Source organism: Leucoraja erinacea, chromosome 33 (genome assembly GCF_028641065.1).
Source record: "Leucoraja erinacea ecotype New England chromosome 33, Leri_hhj_1, whole genome shotgun sequence".
NCBI lineage: Eukaryota > Metazoa > Chordata > Chondrichthyes > Rajiformes > Rajidae > Leucoraja > Leucoraja erinaceus.
The window spans coordinates 20188381-20209798 of record NC_073409.1 but is presented as its reverse complement, the minus strand read 5'-3'; the positions used below and the strand labels follow the sequence as shown (position 1 = coordinate 20209798).

Genomic DNA, 21418 nt, shown 5'->3' with positions numbered 1-21418 from the left:
ATTAAGGTACAGTGAAATTTGAATTACCATACAGCCATGCTAAAAAAAAAGCAACAAGACACAACTGCATAAAAGTTGACATAAACATCCACCACAGCGGACTCCCACATTCCTCACTGCGATGGAAGGCAATACAGTCCAATCTTCTTCCTCCTTATTCTCCTGCGGTCGGGGCAATCGAACCATCCGCAGTCGGGGCGATTGTAGTGTCGGGGTGGTCGAAGCTCCTGCGGCTTGGAGCTCCCGAAGTCGGACTCTAACCAGAGACCGCGAGCTCCAAGATGTTAAAGTCCCCAGGCTCCCGCGGTTGGATCTCCCGAAGTTGGTCTCCAGCAAAGGCCGGCAACTCCTCGATGTTAGGCCTCGGTGCGGATGGAGATACGATACGGTTAAAAAATCGCATCTCTGTCAAGGTGACAGATTTTTTTAAAAGCCCCCCCCCAACCCCCACTCCAGCACTTCGTGTTTCACTCAAGATTCCAGTGTCTGCAGTTTTTTGTGTCTCCATTTTAACTGAAATTTATTTTAATTCTGTCTGGATGTTGACTAATCAAAGTTCTTAATTGTGTAAATAACGTGTAATTTGCTTTCTCAAAATTGGATCTTTTACAGGTTACATTGAAGTGAAATATGTGTAAAAGGAAAATATTTTATTTTTATTTCCCAGACTTGTTATCTGATATTGTCGTCTCTGCACCTCTCATTCTCCTGGAGAGTTCCTCCAAGGTTATTGAGGCGTTTGACCACTTGTCCTACCTGCCCCTCAGCACAGTCCAGGGTCTATTAAAGGCCGTGCAGGTAAAAAAGCGCCGTCCTAGACTGTTAACTTCTATAATAGAATTATCTGTGAGTGATTATAAACTAAGAAGGATATGCAATTTTCAGTTGCAAAATATACTAATGTTACTGAAGAACTTTGGCCTGAAATGTAGAAACAAAGAACTGCCGATGCTGGTTTACAACAAAAGACACTAAAGAGCTGGAGTAACTCAGCGGGTCAGGCAGCATCTCTGGAGAACATGAATTAGCAGAACCTGTGTTAGCTTGAGCTTTTTTGAGTTGCTTTTATTTTGAATCCCACTGCAGGAGTTTACGCTGATAGCTCAAGCTGATAGATCAATAAAGTACCCAGCGGCTCTTGCAACACAAGATGCAGTATCTCTTAGTCAAGATTTTAAATAGTCTGCTTTCTCAGAGTTTTCAAAACGCATTGTGCTGGAGTGACTCAGGCAGGCATAATCTGTGGAAGGCATAGATAGGCATTCTTTCAGTCTGAAGAAAGGTCCTGACCTGAAGCAAAAAAAACTAGCAACTGCAGATCCTTGTATTGGTTAGAATTGGTTATTAAACATCCCAATACACTAATCCAGGAAAATTAAGATGTACTTTTGTCAATCTGTTCCCTCGTTTTGTTCAACAATTGTCATAACAGCCTGAGTTTCAATGAGACCATCAGCAGCATATGGTTGAATAATGCCTAGATTTATTTACTAGGCATTACCGTTGTAATCATTTATGAATGCTTTAACTATTTCCATTTTAGGTTCAGATTTATTTTTATTGTGTACTAAGTTACAGTGAAAAGCTTTGTTTTATATACTGTCCAATCAATCAGAAATACTATACACAACTACAATCGGGCTAAATTCAAGTACAATAGATAGAGCAAAGCAAAGATATAAGGTACAGAATACTGTTCTCCGCATCGTAATGAACGAGTTCCAGAGACCACATCTGCAATGAACTAGAGGAGAATCCAACTGTATCCTAGCTTATCCATGCACCATTCAGAAGCCTGATAGGAGGGGAAGGAGCTGTTCCAGAATCTGGTATTGTGCTCTTTCAAGCTTCTGTACCTTCTGCCTGTTAATAGCAGGATGAAGAACGAGGGTGGGACAAGTCTTTGATTATGTTGGCTGATTTCCTGAGGCAGTGTGAAGTAGAGATGGAGTTAATGGTGGGGAATCTGGTCTGTTTGATGAACTGCGTTACATCAGTTTAGTTTATTGTCGCGTGTACTGAGGTACAGTGAAAAGCTTTTGTTGCATGCTAACCAGCCAGCAGCAATACATGATCACAATCGAACCATTTACAGTGTATAGATACATAATAAGGGAATGGCATTTAGTACAAGATAAAGCAGCAAAGTCCAATCAAGGATAGTCCGAGGGTTTCATCCACAACTCTACAATTTTGTGCCGTCTTGGGTAGAGCTGTTTCCAAAGCAAGGTTTGTAATAATCACTGGAAACATGCCAAATTTCCTGTCTCCTCAGGAAGTAGAGCATTGGTCGCCGCCTTGGCTGTTACTTCAATGTGGTTGGTTTACGACAGATCGCTGGTAATATTTACGCCAAGTAACTTGAGCTCTCAATAATTTGTAGTTCGACACCCTTGATGCTGATTGGGGCAGTACTCCACCAAACCTCCTGAAGTCGATGACTAGCTCCTTCATCTTGGTGACATTGAGGGACAGATTGTTGTCCTGCCACCATACTATTAAGTCCTCTATCTCCTTCCTGTACTCCACCTTGTTTGTCATCTGCAAACTTGTAGATGGAGTTACAACTGAATTTGTCATCAGAGTTACTGAGAACCCATCCTTGTGGGGCACTGATGTTGAGAATTACTGTAGAAGATGTATTGCATTCTATCCTCAACGATTGTGGTCTGTAGGTCAGGAAGTTGAGGATCCAGTGGCAGAGGGAGGTTGTTACAATGTATTGAGCATTATCTGATTAAGCTGAGGTGAAATGAGCAGGAGCCAAAATGTAGTTTCAGGATTCAGTTATCAGTGGAATTAGTTTAGTTATGGTTTAGAGATACAGCGCGGAAACAGGCCCTTTGGCTTATCAAGTATGCGCTAACCAGCGATCCCTGTACATTAACATTAACACACACTAGGGACAATTTACAGTTTTACCAAAGCCAATTAACCTACAATCCTGAATGTCTTTGAAGTGTGTTAAGAAACCGGAGCACCTGGAGAAAACCCATGCAGTCACATGGAGAATGTACAAACTCCATACAGGCAATATCCGGAGTCAGGATTGAATTCTGGTCTCTGGTGCTGTAAGGCAGCAACTCTACCACTGCACCACCGTGCCATTCTGATGAAACATTTTTACTTCATATATGAAAAGCAAAATATTTTAGTGTAGCTGGTTGACATTCATGTGGGAAAAACACAGAGCAGCATTGTATGCGTGAGCAAAACCAGTTAACAGCGTGGCTCTCTACCATATATGCTCTCAACGTGATATATAGTCAGTAACATATGGTTTGTTTAGTAATCTGTTTTCTTTTTTAAAGCCCCTGCTGAAAATCAGCGTGTCCATGAAAGATTCATTAATTCTGGTCTTGCGGAAGGCCATGTTTTCCAGGTGAGTAACTAACATCCATCTGGAGTTGCTGGGAAATGTTACTCTGCAGAAGATCTTCAGGTCATGGTAGCAAAGTATTGTTAACTTCTGAGCATGCAGAAGATTCCATGAATGATTTAATGTACTAGATGACAACATTTCCAAGAGTGTGTAAAAAAGACCAGAAATTACAATGACAGATTTTTAATGGATTGATGTTTTTTTAATATGTATAATTAAGTGTACTGAATAGTAGGGCCGTCTTGTAGGGCCGAGATGGCCTGTTTCCGTGCTGTAATTGTTATATGAATAGGTGAAAACGGGTCCCGACCCAAAACATCGCATTTCCATGTTCTCCAGATATGCTGCCTGATCCTTTGAGTTACTCCAGCACTTTGTTTTTGTTTTGAAAACCAGCATCTGCAGTTCCTTATGTTTCTTCAATAAGAATTCTAATTTCAAGTTTCTACTCTTTGCGCTATTCTCCCATGGCTACCAAACACCATTTAGTACCTTATTGCATACTCTTGTGTGTGTTATTACGTTATTTAATGGTACAGGCTGTGGAGTCGGGGATGATGCTGGATTTGGCAGTGACCACACTGACACTCGCAGTCGGGTGAACTCGCACTATATGTTTCATTTACAGTGACAAGTAAGTCCTGGATAGCATGGGTGTGTGTCCCGCATCATCAGGGACGTTGTGTGTCGATGCAGGCGATCTTGGACTTGTCGCGGCAGCTCAGCCTTAGTCTTGGTAGGAGGAGGTGTGGCGATCACAGGGTTCTCCCAGTGTGTGTGAAAAAAACTTCAGAAATTACAATGACAGATTTTTAATGGTTTCTCCCACCCTTGCCTTGAGAGTAGGCGCTTGTGGTCTCAGGCTTATTCTGGCTGATCAGCTTTGGGCTTGAAGAGGCGACACTGGTGGTCACTGGCCTATCCTAATGGCTCAGTCTTTGTCCCTGTGGGCACAGTCCCTCGTTGTCCATAGGCAGGAAGAGGCTGTGGCATCTCAAGCATGCACTGGCCACCCCATCTTAACCTCAGTAGAGGTATTTAGGGCTTATTCCCCGCAGCTTAGTCTTGACGACATGGTGACGTTGGTATTCTCGGGTTTGTCCCAGTGACGGTCTTCCTCGAGCCTGCGATGGGAACACAGCTAGCAGGGAACACAGCCCCACTTTTCTCCCTTCCTCTTTCTCTTCTATCTTCCTTTCTTCCTCTTTTTCCTCTGCTTCTTCTCTCACCCTCTCCCCTCTGGCTAGATCCACTGAGCAGTTCTGCTCAAGATTCCAGCATCTGCAGTTCCTTGTGTCTCTCTTGCACTAATCCAAGTTTAATTGCTCGGTAAATGCATCTGAAATATGAGTTTTAGCTGCCTACACTATGTACTGGGTTCCATTGGTTTCTGAATCTGAATGGTTTGCATCAGTTTGCTCTGTCATGGCTCAAACACTCATGTGCTAATGACAAAAGATGGATTTCTGCCCCCTGGTGTATTTAAATGGAAAGTCTTGAATTTCCCAGTACTAACATTTAACTGGATGAACAGATTATTTTCTTTAAAAAGGATACATTAAGATGCTCTCTAGTAAGAATTCTTTATTCATTGCTAGTTTCCAGTGACGGCAATCACTGCACAATTAATTGTGTAACATGGTTTGTAAGTGAAAGTTGTAATATAATGGGCAGCACAGTGGCCAATTTGGTAGAGCTGCTGCCTCACAGCGCCAGAGACCAGGGTTCGATCCTGACCTCGGGTGTTGTCTGTGTGGACTTGGTACATTCTCCCTGTGACCACATGTTTCCTCCCGATTTCCTCCCATATCCCCAAGACGTGCTGGTTTGTAGGATAATTGACCTCTGTAAAGTGACCCTAGTGTGTAGAGTGTGGATGTGAGAATGGGATAACATAGAAATAGTGTGGACGATAGTCCGAAAGACCTGTTTCCATGTTGGATCTCTAAACTAAACATTGAAGGAAGAAACTGCAGATGCTGGTTTAAACTGAAGATAGACACGAAAAACTGGAGTTACTCAGCATCTCTGGAGAGAAAGAACAGGTGACGTTTTGGGTCAAGACTCTTCTTCAGCCTGTGCTTCTGTTAGCTTATATATTTCATCCAGGATGTTAAATTTCTAGAAAATAAATGTTCCAAATTAAGCCTGGCAGGAGAAATAAAACTTTTTTTTTGCCTTCATTTATTCAAACTCGGGAGTTGTTTGTTCCAACTAGGTTTGCAATTATTCTGCACTACTGAATTTAAGTGGTGCTGTCTTTGTGCAACTGCAGGCAGTTGTGAGAAAATATTAAATGATTATGATTTGTCATTTGATATCTACTGCATACTATTGATGGTAAGAAGTTATCTGTTCATCAATGAAGAATACAATATGGGTTTGATGTGGCCTGAATTAAAAGGGTTATTAATTGGTGATCCACTAACATTTGTAACATTGAGCTCTAAAGGTATGTAGAACATTGCTTATTTTCTATTTCTCACTCTCTCCTTTTGCTTTCCTTCAGCCAGTTGGACTCTCGCAAATCAGCAGTTGCAGGTTTTCTGCTGTTGTTGAAGAACTTCAAGTTGTTGGGAAGCCTGACTTACAGTCAATGCAGTCAGACAGTCACGGCCAGTCAGGTAAACCGTGCATTTATTTGTCCCAATTGTATCTGGCTATCATAATCATTTAGATTTTCATCAATATTTACTCATCTCATAAGTTTTATGGTCGGGTTGCATTCCCAGCAAACTGTCTATATTGCGATTTTCCTCAATGCAAAACCGCATCATCTGTGCATGCGTCAAGCAAAGCACGTTGAAAAAAATAACATTCCTTTACCTTCAGGTGATTAAGAGCAAATTTTATTATGCATCTTCAAACTTTGGTATTAATGTGTGAATTCTGTAAAGATGAATTACCATTACTCAAAAGGCTGTAACATGGGCAGGACTGTATGGTTAATGTACTTAGTTTAGTTTAGTGATATAGCATGGAAACAGGCCCTTCAGCCCACCGACTCCGCACTGACCAACGATCCCGCACATTAACAATATCCTACACCCACCAGGGACAATTTAAACTTATACCAAACCAATTAACTTACAAACCTGTACGTCTTTGGAGTGTGGTAACCGAAGATCTCAGACAATACCCATGTGTTCACGGGGAGAACGTATAAACTCCGTACAGACAGCACCCGTAGTCGGGATCAAAGCCGGTTCTCTGGTGTTGCAAGCGCTGTAAGGCAGCAACTGTGCCGCACACTACTTCTGGAAGAAGGACCAAGAAAAGTTTAAATTGTGCTTTATGGGCCTGTCCCACTTAGGCGACTCTTTAGGCGACTGCCAGGGACTAGTTTTAATGGAATTCACCTACGACACCTGGCAACAACCTACGACAGCATCTACAACAACACCTTCATCAACCTACGACAGCAAAACTGTCGCCACTGTCGTCAATATTTTTTCAATATGTTGAAAATTTCGTGGCAGTCGCCCAAAAAATCGCCTAAGTGGGACAGGCCCTTTAGGGTGCATGTGAATTTGCACTGAACAAAAATGGATGTGTCTAAACTGGGATACGAGATGGCATGGAGAAGTATTCTGCCATCTAGTGGAATAAATCCAAGTTGAGTATCCTGATTCAATTCAATCAGGGAGGAATGTTCTCAGACGGCCATTTAGTTTGAATTCGAGTGTTTTATTGAAAGGTATGTACTGGGATTAACTCTAAATGCTACATGATTATTAAGAGAGTTGTGCAATTACTTTGGCTTTATAAATATTGTGTGCCGACACCTTGTTCTTTTACAGGTTCAAGTGGATGTGCATATGCGTCACAATGCCTCTGCCAATGAAGCCCTATGTTTGGAAATCTTGGGCAGCTTGAAGCGTTGCCTGAGCCAGCAGTCTGATGTTAGACTCATGCTTTATGAGGTATTAAAGTTAGAAACTATTTTTACGTCAAGTTAAATATATTAAATCAGCGTTATATCTTCTCTTTTCAGTCAGTAATAATCAACCTATATGATCTGAAGGTCTAGACCCGAAACTTTTTCTCCAGAGTTGCTGTCTGACCCACTGAGTTATTCCTGCACTTTGTGTCTATCTTCGGTATATCTGCAGTTCCTTCATAAACTATAGTTACATGACTATAACAAATTTTAGTACTTTCACCCTTGGCTGTATGCCAACCGCTACTGCACAAATGTATAGCACAACAGTTTGTAACCTCATGGCCTGACAAACTTCTCATTTCTGCCATTGCTACCGTCAGGGGATCAACCTTGTTTAATTAGTTCAGAAGGGAAGGTCAGGAGCAGTATCAACTAAGTCGAAAACTGGTGAATGAAACACCGAAATTGGCTGTCCATTCCCTCCCCAGATGTGGCTTGGTAAGCTGAGTTCCACCAGCACTTTGTGTTTTGCTCAAGATCCTAGCATTGCAGTTTAACCATATAACAATTACAGCACGGAAACAGGCCATCTCGGCCCTACAAGTCCGTGCCGAACAATTATTTTCCCTTAGTCCCACCTGCCTGCACTCATACCATAACCCTCCATTCCCTTCTCATCCATATGCCTATCCAATTTATTTTTAAATGATACCAACGAACCTGCCTCCACCACTTCCACTGGAAGCTCATTCCACATCGCTACCACTCTCTGAGTAAAGAAGTTCCCCCTCATGTTACCCCTAAACTTCTGTCCCTTAATTCTGAAGTCGTCCTCTTGTTTGAATCTTCCCTATTCTCAAAGGGAAAAGCTTGTCCACATAAACTCTGTCTATCCCTCTCATCATTTTAAAGTCCCCCCTTAACCTTCTGCGCTCCAGAGAATAAAGACCTAACTTATTCAACCTTTCTCTGTAACTTAGTTGTTGAAACCCAGGCAACATTCTAGTAAATCTCCTCTGTACTCTCTCTATTTTGTTGACATCCTTCCTATAATTGGGTGACCAAAATTGTACATCATACTCCAGATTTGGTCTCACCAATGCCTTGTACAATTTTAACATTACATCCCAGCTTCTATACTCAATGTTCTGATTTATAAAGGCTAGCATACCAAAAGCTTTCTTTACCACCCTATCTATATGAGATTCCACCTTCAAGGAACTATGCACGGTTATTCCCAGATCCCTCTGTTCAACTGCATTCTTCAATTCCCTACCATTTACCATGTACGTCCTATTTTGATTTGTCCTGCCAAGGTGTAGCACCTCACATTTATCAGCATTAAACTCCATCTGCCATCTTTCAGCCCATTCTTCCAAATGGCCTAAATCACTCTGTAGACTTTGGAAATCCTCTTCATTATCCACAACACCCACTATCTTGGTATCATCTGCATACTTACTAATCCAATTTACCACACCTTCATCCAGATCATTGATGTACATGACAAACAACAAAGGACCCAACACAGATCCCTGAGGCACCCCACTAGTCACCTGCCTCCAACCTGAGAAACAGCCATCCACCATTACCATCTGGCGTCTCCCATTCAGCCACTGTTGAATCCATCTTGCTACTCCTGCATTTATACCCAACAGTTGAACCTTCTTAACCAACCTTCCATGAGGAACCTTGTCAAAGGCCTTACTAAAGTCCATATAGACAACATCCACTGCTTTACCCTCATCAATTTCCCTAGTAACCTCTTCAAAAAATTCAAGAAGATTAGTCAAACATGACCTTCCAGGCACAAATCCATGTTGACTGTTCCTAATCAGACCCTGTTTATCCAGATGCTTATATATATTATCTCTAAGTATCTTTTCCATTAATTTGCCCACCACTGAAGTCAAACTAACAGGTCTGTAATTGCTAGGTTTACTCTTAGAACCCTTTTTAAACAATGGAACAACATGCGCAGCACGCCAATCCTCGAGGGACTATTCCCGTTTCTAATGACATTTGAAATATTTCTGTCATAGCCCCGGCTATTTCTACACTAACTTCCCTCAATGTCCTAGGGAATATCCTGTCAGGACCTGGAGACTTATCCACTTTTATATTTTTCAAAAGTGTCAGTACTTCTTTTACTTTGAAACTCATAGTATCCATAGCTACTCTACTAGTTTCCCTTACCTCACATAATTTAATATCCTTCTCCTTGGTGAATACCGAAGAAAAGAAATTGTTCAATATCTCCCCCATCTCTTTTGACTCTGCAGATAGCTGTCCACTCTGTCTTTCCAATGGACCAATTTTATCCCTCGTTATCCTTTTGCTATTAATATAGCTGTAGAAACCCTTTGATTTACTTTCACCTTACTTGCCAAAGCAACCTCATGTCTTCTTTTAGCTTTTCTAATTTCTTTCTTAAGATTCTTTTTACATTCCTTATACTCCTCAAGCACCTCATTTACTTCATGCTGCCTATAATTATTGTAGATCTCCCTCTTTTACCGAACAAGATGTCCAATTTCCCTTGAAAACCAGGGCTCTTTCCAATTGTTACTGTTTCCTTTCAACCGAACAGGAACATAAAGATTCTGTACTCTTAAAATTTTACCCTTTAAATGTCCTCCATTTCTCTTCTACATCCTTCCCATAAAACAAAATGTCCCAGTTCACTCCTTTTAAATCATTTCGCATCTCATCAAAGTTGGCCTTTCTCCAATCAAAAACCTCAACCCTAGGTCCAGTTCTGACCCTCTCCATAATTATATTGAAACTAATGGTATTGTGATCACTGGACCCGAAGTGCTCCCCAACGCATACCTCCGCCACCTGTCCCGTCTCATTTCCTAACAGGAGGTCCAGCACTGCCCCATCTCTAGTAGGTACCTCTATGTATTGCTGCAAAAAACTATCCTGCACACATTTTACAAACTCCAAACCATCCAGCCCATTTACAGAATGCGTTTCCCAGTCTATGTGTGGAAAGTTGAAATCTCCCACAATCACTACCTTGTGCTTACTACTAATATCTGCTATCTCCTTACATATTTGCTCTTCCAATTCTCGATCCCCATTTGGCGGTTTATAATACACCCCTATAAGTGTTGCTACACCTTTCCCACTTCTCAGTTCCACCCAAATAGCCTCCCTAGATGAGCCCTCCAATCTATCCTGCCAAAGCACTGCTGTAATATCTTCCCTGACTAGCAATGCAACACCTCCACCTCTTGCCCCTCCAATTCTATCACACCTGAAGCAACGAAATCCTGGAATATTTAGTTTCCAATCACAGCCCTCCTGCAACCATGCTTCACTGATCGCCACAACATCATGCTTCCAGGTGTCTATCCAGACTCTAAGCTCATCCACCTTTCTTACAATGCTCCTAGCATTAAAATATGCAAATTTAAGAAACCCCCCGCCTCTTATTCTCTGTTTATTTCCTTTTTCTTCTTTCTCCTCTTGTGTCCGAGTGCTTCCATTTTCTGCTTCCTGCCTCCCATTCTGTCTACTAGCTTTCTCTATTTGAGTCCCTTGTCCCAACCATTCTAGTTTAAGTCTCCCCAGTAGCCTTTGCAAATTTCCCCGCCGGGATATTGGTCCCCCTCGGGTTCAAGTGCAACCCATCCTTTCTGTACAGAACTTCCCCAGCTAAAGCAATGTCACTAGACAACATCCCAGCTGTGGAACTGAAGACCTACACTCCAGAACTAATTATTCATCATACAAGCTATTCCAGTATAACTACACTACTTGCCTCTACATGTGAGAACATTTCTCCAAAGGCAAGATAAATCCAACCCATAGAATTGCAGCCAAATCGATCAACTCCAGTATTGGCAGATATCATTGACAGTGCCATCAAGTGGCACTTGCTCGCATTTGCATTTTGACAGGATTCCTTGACTCCAAACATAGGAGTAGAATTAGGCCATTTGGCCCATCAAATCTACTCTGCCTTTCAACCATGGCTGATCTATCTCCCTCCTAACCCCATTCTCCTGCCTTCTTCCCATAACCTCTGACACCCGTACTAATCAAGAATCTATCTATCTATATTACTAAAAGTCTGATCTTGACCGCTTTTGGCTCGCTTTGGTGTGATTTCCGAGAGAACGCCGCCACCTACGGCCGTCATTTTTGGTCACCTCGCTCAGAGCCCCCCTCCGCCTTCCGGGATCAGAGGATTTTTCCCATTGATGAAAAATCAGAGAGATATTCATGTTTAAAAAAAAAAATCCCCATTCTCTCTGCTGCCCCCGCTGGCGACAGGGGGGAGGGACTATAAAACCCGGAAGTGTAATCCCTCACATTCTCTGCCAGACCCAGGAAGCGAGAGGGTCACGGCTACCTGAGCTGCGAATAACACTGAACGCCCATCTACTCCACGGTGAGTCCCCTCGATGCGGCTGTAAAGTGGCTGCTGCCCAATTGTTTGCCTCGCCTTTTTAACAAGTTTGTGTTCACAAAATGAATTTTAGTTCAGATTCAGATTCAAACTTTATTGTCATTGTGCAGTGTACAGTACAGAGACAACGAAATGCAGTTAGAATCTCCCTAGAAGAGCGACATAGAATATGAGGGGGGGTGTTGGGGGGGGTGGGGGGCTGGGGGGGGACTCATGGGGGGGGGGGGGGGGGGGGGGGGGGGGGGGGGGGGGGGGGTGGGGGGGGGGGGGGTATGGGGGGGAGGGGGGGGGGGGGGGGGGGCGGGCGGTGGGATTGGAAATCACCGAGGTACAGTGTTGAGTAATGTAACAGCCGCAGGGAAGAAGCTGTTCCTGGACCTGCTGGTCCAGCAACGGAGAGACCTGTAGCGCCTCCCGGATGGTAGGAGGATAAACAATCTGTGGTTGGGGTGAGAGCAGTCCTTGACGATGCTGAGCGCCCTTCGCAGACATCGCTTGCTTTGGACAGACTCAATGGAGGGGAGTGAGGAACCGGGGATGCGTTGGGCAATTTTCACCACCCTCTCCAGTGCTTTCCGGTTGGAGACAGAGCAGTTGCCATACTATACTGTGATACAGTTGGTAAGGATGCTCTCGATGGTGCAGCGGTAGAAATTCACCAGAATCTGAGGAGACAGATGGACCTTCTTTAGTCTCCTCAGGAAGAAGAGACGCTGGTGAGCCTTCTTGACCAGAGTTAAGGTATTGTGGGTCCAAGAGAGGTCATCGGAGATGTTGACCCCCAGAAACCTGAAGCTGGAAACACGTTCCACCTCCGTCCCGTTAATGTGGATGGGGGTGTGCGTGCCGCCTCTAGACTTTCTGAAGTCTACAATGAGCTCCTTGGTCTTCTTGGAGTTGAGGGCCAGGTTGTTGTCAGCACGCATTGCTGCTAGGAGCTGGACCTCCTCCCTGTAGGCCGACTCATCGTTGTTGCTGATGAGGCCAATCACCCTTGTATCATCTGCATACTTGATGATGGTGTTAGTACCATGTACAGGTGTGCAGTCATAGGTGAAGAGGGAATAGAGGAGGGGGCTCAGCACACAGCCCTGTGGAACGCCGGTGTTCATGGTGAGGGTTGAAGAGGTGTGCTTGTCTAACCTAACAGACTGGGGTCTGTTGGATAGAAAGTCCAATATCCAGTTGCAGAGGGAGGGGTCGATGCTCAGGTCACCAAGTTTGGTGATCAGTTTAGAGGGTTTAATGGTGTTGAACGCTGAGCTATAATCGATTAACAGCATTTTTACGTAAGTGTCTCTGTTGTCGATGTGGGAGAGGGCGGAGTGAAGTGCCGTTGAGATGGCATCCTCCGTACTCCTGTTCTTGCGGTAGGCGAACTGATAGGAATCCAATGTAGGGCGGTAGGCAGCCTTTGAGATGTGCCAGGACTAGCCTCTCGAAGCACTTGGTGATGATGGGGGTAAATGCAACTGGGCGGAAGTCGTTGAGGCTTGCCGCAATGGAGTGTTTTGGCACCGGCACAATGGAGGTGGTTTTAAGGCACGTGGGGACAACTGCTTGGGCAAGTGACAGGTTGACGATGTCAGTCCAGACGTCTGTCATCGCCTTTTAAACAAGTTTGTGTTCACAAAATGAATTTTGGTTGTCGGGTGGCTGCTGCCCAATTGTTTGCCTCGCCTTTTAAACAAGTTTGTGTTCGCAGAATGAATTTTGGTTGTCGGGTGGCTGCTGCCTAATTGTTTGCCTCGCCCACTGGCGAGCAATATTGGAATTGGTGGAGAGGTGGAATATTGCGTTGGTGACCAGCACTCCCGTGTGATGCTGGGACCCAACGGTTCCCACTTAGTCTAGTTAAATATATCCACTGACTTTGCCTCCACAGCCTTCTGTGGCAATGAATTCCACAGATTCACCACCTTCTGACTAAAGAAATTCCTCCTCATCTCCTTCCTTAGAGAACGTCTTTTAATTCTGAGGCTGTGACCTCTAGTCCTAGACTTTCCCACTAGTGGAAATATCCTCTCCACTTCCACTATATCCAAGCCTTTCACTAATCTGCACGTTTCAATGAGGTTCCCCCTCATTCTTCTGAGCCCTGGCGGCCAAACGCTCATTATATGTTAGTCTACTCATTCCTGGGATTATTCTTGTAAACCTCCTCTGGACCCTCTCCAGAGCCAGCACACCCATCCTCAGGTATGGTGCCCAAAATTGCTCACAATATTCCAAATGCGGCCTGACCAGCACCTTATTGAGCCTCAGCATTCATCCTTGTTTTTGTATATAAGCCCTCTCGAAATACATGCTAGCACTGCATTTGCTTACTTTACTACCGATGCAACTTGCAGATTAACCTTTTGGGAATCCTGCACCAGCACTCCCATCTCCCTTTGCACCTCCGATTTCTGGATTCTCTCCCCATTTAGAAAACAATCTATGCTTTTATTCCTATTACCAAAATGCATGACTCCACACTTTGCTACACTATATTCAAAGTAAATTGTTGTGTACTTGGGTGCTTGGAACAGACTTAAAATAACACTTGGACACGTCGGGGGCTGGGTAAGCGCTGTGTCCCGCTTCTCACGCAGGGCCAGGGCCGCTTCTCTCTTGTGGTCGGCTCTCTCATTCGGCCGGGTCTGCATCTCTCTCGCGGTCGGCTTTGCCACTCGGCCCTAGTGCTGTGACCTTGAGTGCTGTGTCCTGGTTCTCTCGCGCGGACCCACTCTTCATTCGGGCTTTCCACGCTCGGCCATCTCTTGCGACCGTGCTTTCTCGGCGCTCGGCCGTTTCTCGCGCGACCGGGCTTTCTCCCCCCACCAGGCTGACTGCTCTCGGCCGGGCTGAAGACTCGGCTTTCGTCGGTGGCTTCTCTGGACCTGTCCGTGGCCTACACGGTACTAGGCCCTCACCCGACGTCTGTGGCTGCTGCTTGTCCTGGCTGTGGGTTGCACAGCCGTGGAAAACGTTCCAGGGAAGTTGACACCTTCGCTCATAGCTTCCAGCTGCGCTCGGTGGCCCTTACCTTCCCGCTTGTCTTCCTTGCGCTCTTGCTTCCTGTTCCAACCTTTTTTTTCTTTGGAGCCAATTCAAAACCATTTGGCGCCACATCTTTTTGCTTTGTGCAGTTCCACTTTGTTTCCAAATACAACCTCTAATTTAACTTGTTTTCGTTTTTCTTGGCTGTCCTTGTTCTTATCTTTTCTGTTCTTTTATCCTCGTCGCCAGTTGTTGTGTATTTGGGTGCTTGGAACATACCATATAACCATATAACAATTACAGCACGGAAACAGGCCATCTCGGCCCTACAAGTCCATGCCGAACAAATTTTTTTCACCTTAGTCCCACCTGCCTGCACTCGTACCATAACCCTCCATACCCTTCTCATCCATATGCCTATCCAATTTATTTTTAAATGATACCAATGAACCTGCCTCCACCACTTCCACTGGGAGCTCATTCCACACCGCCACCACTCTGCGTAAAGAAGTTCCCCCTCATATTACTCCTAAACTTCTGTCCCTTAATTCTGAAGTCATGTCCTCTTGTTTGAATCTTCCCTATTCTCAAAGGGAAAAGCTTGTCCACATCAACTCTGTCTATCCCTCTCATCATTTTAAAGACCTCTATCAGGTCCCCCCTTAACCTTCTGCGCTCCACAGAATAAAGACCTAACTTATTCAACCTATCTCTGTAACTTAGTTGTTGAAACCCAGGCAACATTCTAGTAAATCTCCTCTGTACTCTCTCTATTTTGTTGACATCCTTCCTATAATTGGGCGACCAAAATTGTACACCATACTCCAGATTTGGTCTCACCAATGCCTTGTACAATTTTAACATTACATCCCAGCTTCTATACTCAATGCTCTGATTTATAAAGGCTAGCATACCAAAAGCTTTCTTTACCACCCTATCTATATGAGATTCCATCTTCAAGGAACTATGCACGGTTATACCCAGATCCCTCTGTTCAACTGTATTCTTCAATTCCCTACCATTTACCATGTACGTCCTATTTTGATTTGTCCTGCCAAGGTGTAGCACCTCACATGTATCAGCATTAAACTCCATCTGCCATCTTTCAGCCCATTCTTCCAAATGGCCTAAATCACTCTAGACTTTGGAAATCCTCTTCATTATCCACACCACCCCCTATCTTGGTATCATCTGCATACTTACTAATCCAATTTACCACACCTTCATCCAGATCATTGATGTACATGACAAACAACAAAGGACCCAACACAGAGGGTCCCCACTAGTCACCTGCCTCCAACCCGATAAACAGCCATCCACCATTACCCTCTGGCTTCTCCCATTCAGCCACTGTTGAATCCATCTTGCTATTCCTGCATTTATACCCAACAGTTGAACCTTCTTAACCAACCTTCCATGAGGAACCTTGTCAAAGGCCTTACTAAAGTCCATATAGACAACATCCACTGCATACTTAAAATAATACTCGGACACGGGAGTACCCTAACAAGCTTCTTTATTCCAGGACGCCACCTTGAGTCTCCTGTGCGCATGCGTACTTGCACAAGACATCACATATGCTAATCATATCACATACCTAACATAAATGTTCCACAAAAATATTCCATCTAAATGATCTAAATCAGCTGAATTCAAAGAGCTGAATTCCAGAGGTGATCTGAGAGCAAGAAGCTTTGACATCAAAGGGAAAACACTCCAATGATTGAAACTATAGATTCACAAAGAAAGATGGTTGTAGTGGTCAATCATTGTAACACCAGAACGTCTCAGTTGGAGTTCCTCATTACTGATCGCACGATTTTCAGTTCTATTTTCGGCAACTCAGCACAACTGAAGCGGTCCATGCAGCAAGCCCATGATAACATTCAAGACTGATACATGGCAAGTAGCTTTCATGGTACAAAAGTGTCAGGTATTGACCATCTCCAAAAGATAGAGTCTATCCACTTCTACTCTTAACATTGTTATTTTTACCAAGAAATCTCCCAACCTCTGTGTAGCACTATTCAGTATCATTCGAACTGGACCAGTTACATGCTTCAAGAGCAGGTACACAAAAATGCTGGAGAAACTCAGCGGGTGCTTCAAGAGTAGATCAGAGGCTAAGTATCCGTGGCAAGTGACTCCTCTCCTGAAACCTCCCAAGTATCTCTACCTTCTACAAGGCACGAATGATGGATGCAATGGACTAGTGTCCACCGGCCTGGATTAGTTTAGTTTAGAGATACAGCGTGAAAACAGGCCCTTCGGCCTTCCAAGTCCGCACCGACCAACAATCGCCCATACACGTTCTATCCCACACACGGGGCAATTTACAGAAGCCAATTAACCTACAAACCCGCACGTCTTGGGAATGTGGGAGGAAACCGGAGGACCTGGAGAAAATCCAGTCACAGGGAGAACGTGCAAAATTCCGTTCAGACAGCACCTGTCGCCTGATCGAATCCAGGTCTTTGGTGCTCAAAGGCAATAACTTAACCGCTGAACCACTGCGCTGTCCAAATGATGAGTGGAGCTGCAAGAAATCCCAAGCAGCTCAAGACCACCCTTGGACAAGATCCCACATGGAAGGTTAGGAGCCATGGAATCGAACAGTCAGTGGGGGTGTTGCAAGTCGGCGCCCTGTCAGCTGCATGTCCGTTTTTTTTCTACTTTTTTTGTGTTTTTAGTATGTTTTAATGTGTGTTTTAAATGTTCCTCTGTGCGTTTTGTGTGGGGGTGGTGTGGATGGGTGAGGGGGAAATGGCTTTGGTCGCCTCCTCCACGGAGAGGCGACTTTTTCCAGGTCGCCTCCCCCGTGGCCTAACAACAAGGATCGGTGCGGCCTTTCCCGGAGACGCGCCTGGGGCTTCAGCGGCGGGCGCAGCGCAGATTCTCTGTTGAGCGGGCAAGCCCTCGCTGGGGCTCGCCAGAGGGGTGTGCTCCTTTTCGCTGGCCCACGGCACGGCAGCCTGAAGCCGCGGTCTGCACAGCTCCAGATGGCGTGGTGTCTACAGCCCGGGATCTCACGTTGGGGACCCGGGGAGTAGAAGAAGCTTCCACCGCCGGCCCGCGGCCAACTTCTACCGTGGGCGCGGTGGCGACTTACCATCGCCGGGGATCCCTGGAGGGGAGCTTCATCTGTCGGCCCTGCAGTCTGCGGTGCTTCTGGCTGCGGCGCGAACTTTAAATCTTCGACCGCCGGCCTGTGGCCTGCACCAGCCTGAAGCCGCGGTCTCCGGTGGGGAAGAGCCGATCCTGGACTTACCTTGACTTTTACCTTGTCCTTTTACCATCTGGACGCCCGCAGCGATGGCTGCGGAGGGTTGAGGTCCCGACCGTGGGGGAAATGGAGGAGGACTGGCCAATTTATGTGCCTTATGTGTTTGTGTTAAATTTTTTTTGTGTTTGTGTGTTCTTTATCATTGTACAGCTGCTGACAAATTCATTTCACTTGCACTTTACATGCAATGTAACGATTAAAACTGATTGATTGATTGATCCATGGCAAGTTAGTAAATCATATCTAAAACTGACAGTAATCGTGGGGGTTTTAGTGATTTTGTGACTAATGGTGTTCCATGGAGTAGGTGCTGGGGCCCTTGCTGTTTGTAATGTACGTAAATGTCTTGGATGTGTAGTAATTTTAATATGGATAGTAATTTTACAGATGACATGAAGAATGGCGGAGTTGTTGATGGTGTGTGCTATATGGCTGCATTGGCGAAATGGAGTTGTAATTGTTGATGTATACATGGGTTTAAATGTTAGCATAACTGCTCACGGGAACGCTCCTGAGGCGTTGTGGGCCTAACTCAATGAAATGCCAGTGAAGGGAGGTGCCCACGATAACCCCAATGATGTACTGACATCTACATGCCTAGTTTTTGTTGTCCCATAGTTTATCTGTGTAAAGTCATTTTAGATTCCCGCGTGGCATGGAAATTGAGTTTCATGGTTGAATATTTAGCTTGTTAACTTGTGGATAACTTATTACTGAATATGAAGTTAGTTATTGTCCTATGGCATAAGTGTGTATAGGTAGTATAATTACTACTTTGGCATTGGGCTTGGTTTTCTTAGCTGAACGCTTATCCTGGTAATATAGCATGTACTGTGTGTTTTAATAATAAAACTAATCATTTGAAAGGGAACCCCATAGGATTGTCTGTAGGGTCCTTTGCAAGTGTTGGATTTACTTGCTAAATTGTTAATATGCTGTGTGGCTTAACTATTCCCATCATTTCTTCCTCTCATTAAATCTGTTAAAAGAGATGCTCCTTGATAATTTGTTTAATTGTTTCTTCTTGAATATTAGTCTTTCTTTTATTTTTGTAATTAGGGTTTATTTGATGTTCTACGACGAAATTCACAGCTGGCAAATACCATCCTACAAACCCTTCTTTCACAGGTGAGTGCAAGATAATTAAAGATCAGCACTGGTTTACTACCCAGGCTAATATATATTCTTCCCTTCAGTGCCCCTGTCACATAGATAATTCCATACCGCAGTAGTAGCCAGCCTCCTTGCACTTTGTTGCTTTTGAACCAAATACTGGAAGGCCATTAAATCATCTGGAAAAGGGCAAATCCTTAAAGAGAATTATCCATGTACTGTAGCTCCACTCCTTTGCTCAATTCCCACAGCAGGTGATTTTCTTTTTTCCTTTTTCCGTACATGTACTGTTAGGTCTTGAATGTTGCTTTAGAGACTGCTGGTTGTGTCGATGTATTTTTGCTCGTGTCTGCTTATTGTGATTTTTAAATAATTCTCTTCTTTGGCTGGTTTGTTTCTCAATTATCTGTGATATTTCACTACTGACTTTTGAAAGAGTACTAAAACATTTATATTATCTCTGTTCATATTGAGAATGAAATCCCAATTTCTGCAGTTGTTCAAAATCTTTAATTGCTGGTATACTTCTGGTAAAATCACAGCATTGGAAGAAACATACTTTCTACTGTATGGCATCCGAAACTATGGCATAACTGGAATTAATAATCAATCTGAAGTGTCCTGACCCGAAAAGTCATTTATCTATTCACTCCACAGATGCAGCGTGTCCCACTGAGTTCCTCCAGCACTGTTTTTTGCTCAAGATTCCACCATCTGCAGCTTCTTTTGTCACCGTTTTGAAGGCATAAACTGTCATTTAATTTTTTTTTACAGTTTAATGTAATATACTTGGTTTTATATCCTATGCTTTTATAAGTAACTGCATGAATTTTGCATGATTTATTAACTGATCAGCTTGTATTGCCATCTTTTAAACATTTGTGTAATTGAATTCCATGGACTTCTACACACTCTTTAACATTGCCAGCCATCAATTAAATTAACATTCCCCTCTTCCTAATCTTACAGTATAAATCTGGCTAGTGCTGTCCTTGGTTATCTATTACAGGGGATGTGTCAAGATGAATTCTCAAAACAAATCTGTGCTTATCACAGCCTTGTGCCAGTGTTTACTTGCACGTTTGAGAACCAAGACACTTGTTTATAATAATTATGTTTGGATCTTGTAATCAAGAGGAGAAATATTGGTGCTGAGGGTTGATTCACTTTCCAGATTAGACACCCATTATCAGAAAGATATTCTGCACTAACACATAGAACAGCAGAGGAACAGGCTCCTCGGCCCATTATATCCTTACCGAACATGATGCCAAGGTAAATCAATCTCCTCTGACTGCACATGATCCATATCCCTCCATCCCCTGCATATCCATATGCCTATCCAAAAGCCTTTTAAATGGCACTATCGTTTATGCCTCTATAATCAATCCTGGCCGCACATTCCAGGCACACACTGCTCTGTGTGTAATAAAAACCTTGGCCCACACATTTCTTTTCAACAGGCCTTAAATCTATGCCCTCCAGCCTTAGACATTTCATCCTGACTGTCTTACTCTACAAATGCTTCTCAGAATATATATGTCTCCTCAGCCACTGATGCTCCAGAGAAACCGATTCATGTCTGTCCAACCTCTGCTCATAAATCATACCCACTAATCCAGGCAGCATTCTGCTAAATGTGGACACAAGGAACTGCAGATGCTGGTTTACAAAAAAAGACAAAGTGCTGGAGTAACTCATACACAAAATGACAGAGATACTGCCTGAACCCCTGAGTTACTCCAACACTTTGTCTCTTTTTCTGGCATTCTGCTAAACCTTCTTTACACTCTCTCAAGTCTCCACATCCTTCCTGTAATGGGACGACCAGAACCGCACATAATTCTACTGGGATGAACAGAACTGCACTAATGTGTCCAAAATATGCACAAAAAAGTGCAAAATTAGACATGGGTTATGTATAAACCAAAACTCCGACACTTTTTCAGTTAGCTCTCTCCATTTAGGTGTTATCTGATTTAATGTCATTAAAGGCTCTACATATTACCACTATACAAAAAAAAAGCACCAGCTATTGCACAAATGCGATTTATTTCTCCAATGCCCACTCGTTTTTGGTGTGAATATTGTCAAAACTGTTCTATATTTATCCACACAGGCTGGAGAAGTTGAGTCTTTCAACATTTGCTTTGATTGCTGATTACAGGACTGCTGATCTTAGATGGGATAGACTGAGAGAATTTGATCATTACCACATTTCTAACTAAAATTAAACATTTATTATTGGTTTTAAAAAAAAGGATACCAAGTGCTGGGATAATTCAGCGGGTCAAGCAGAATCCCTGAAGATCATGGATTTGGGTCAAGACTCTTCTTCAGACTGTTGCACAACTG

The 21418-nt window shown here is 43.8% G+C and overlaps 1 protein-coding gene across 3 annotated transcripts in view; it reads left to right on the top strand.

Annotated features, from left to right (window-relative positions):
• The window catches only part of fanci (FA complementation group I), a 92005-nt gene that overhangs the window by 24095 nt on the left and 46492 nt on the right, over window positions 1-21418 (top strand). For all 3 annotated transcript variants that reach the window (XM_055661516.1, XM_055661517.1, XM_055661515.1), the window contains exons 15-19: window positions 668-798; window positions 3312-3382; window positions 5892-6006; window positions 7183-7305; window positions 19010-19078. In XM_055661516.1, the coding sequence (XP_055517491.1) occupies window positions 668-798; window positions 3312-3382; window positions 5892-6006; window positions 7183-7305; window positions 19010-19078 (509 nt within the window). The remainder of the gene's footprint in view (window positions 1-667; window positions 799-3311; window positions 3383-5891; window positions 6007-7182; window positions 7306-19009; window positions 19079-21418) is intronic.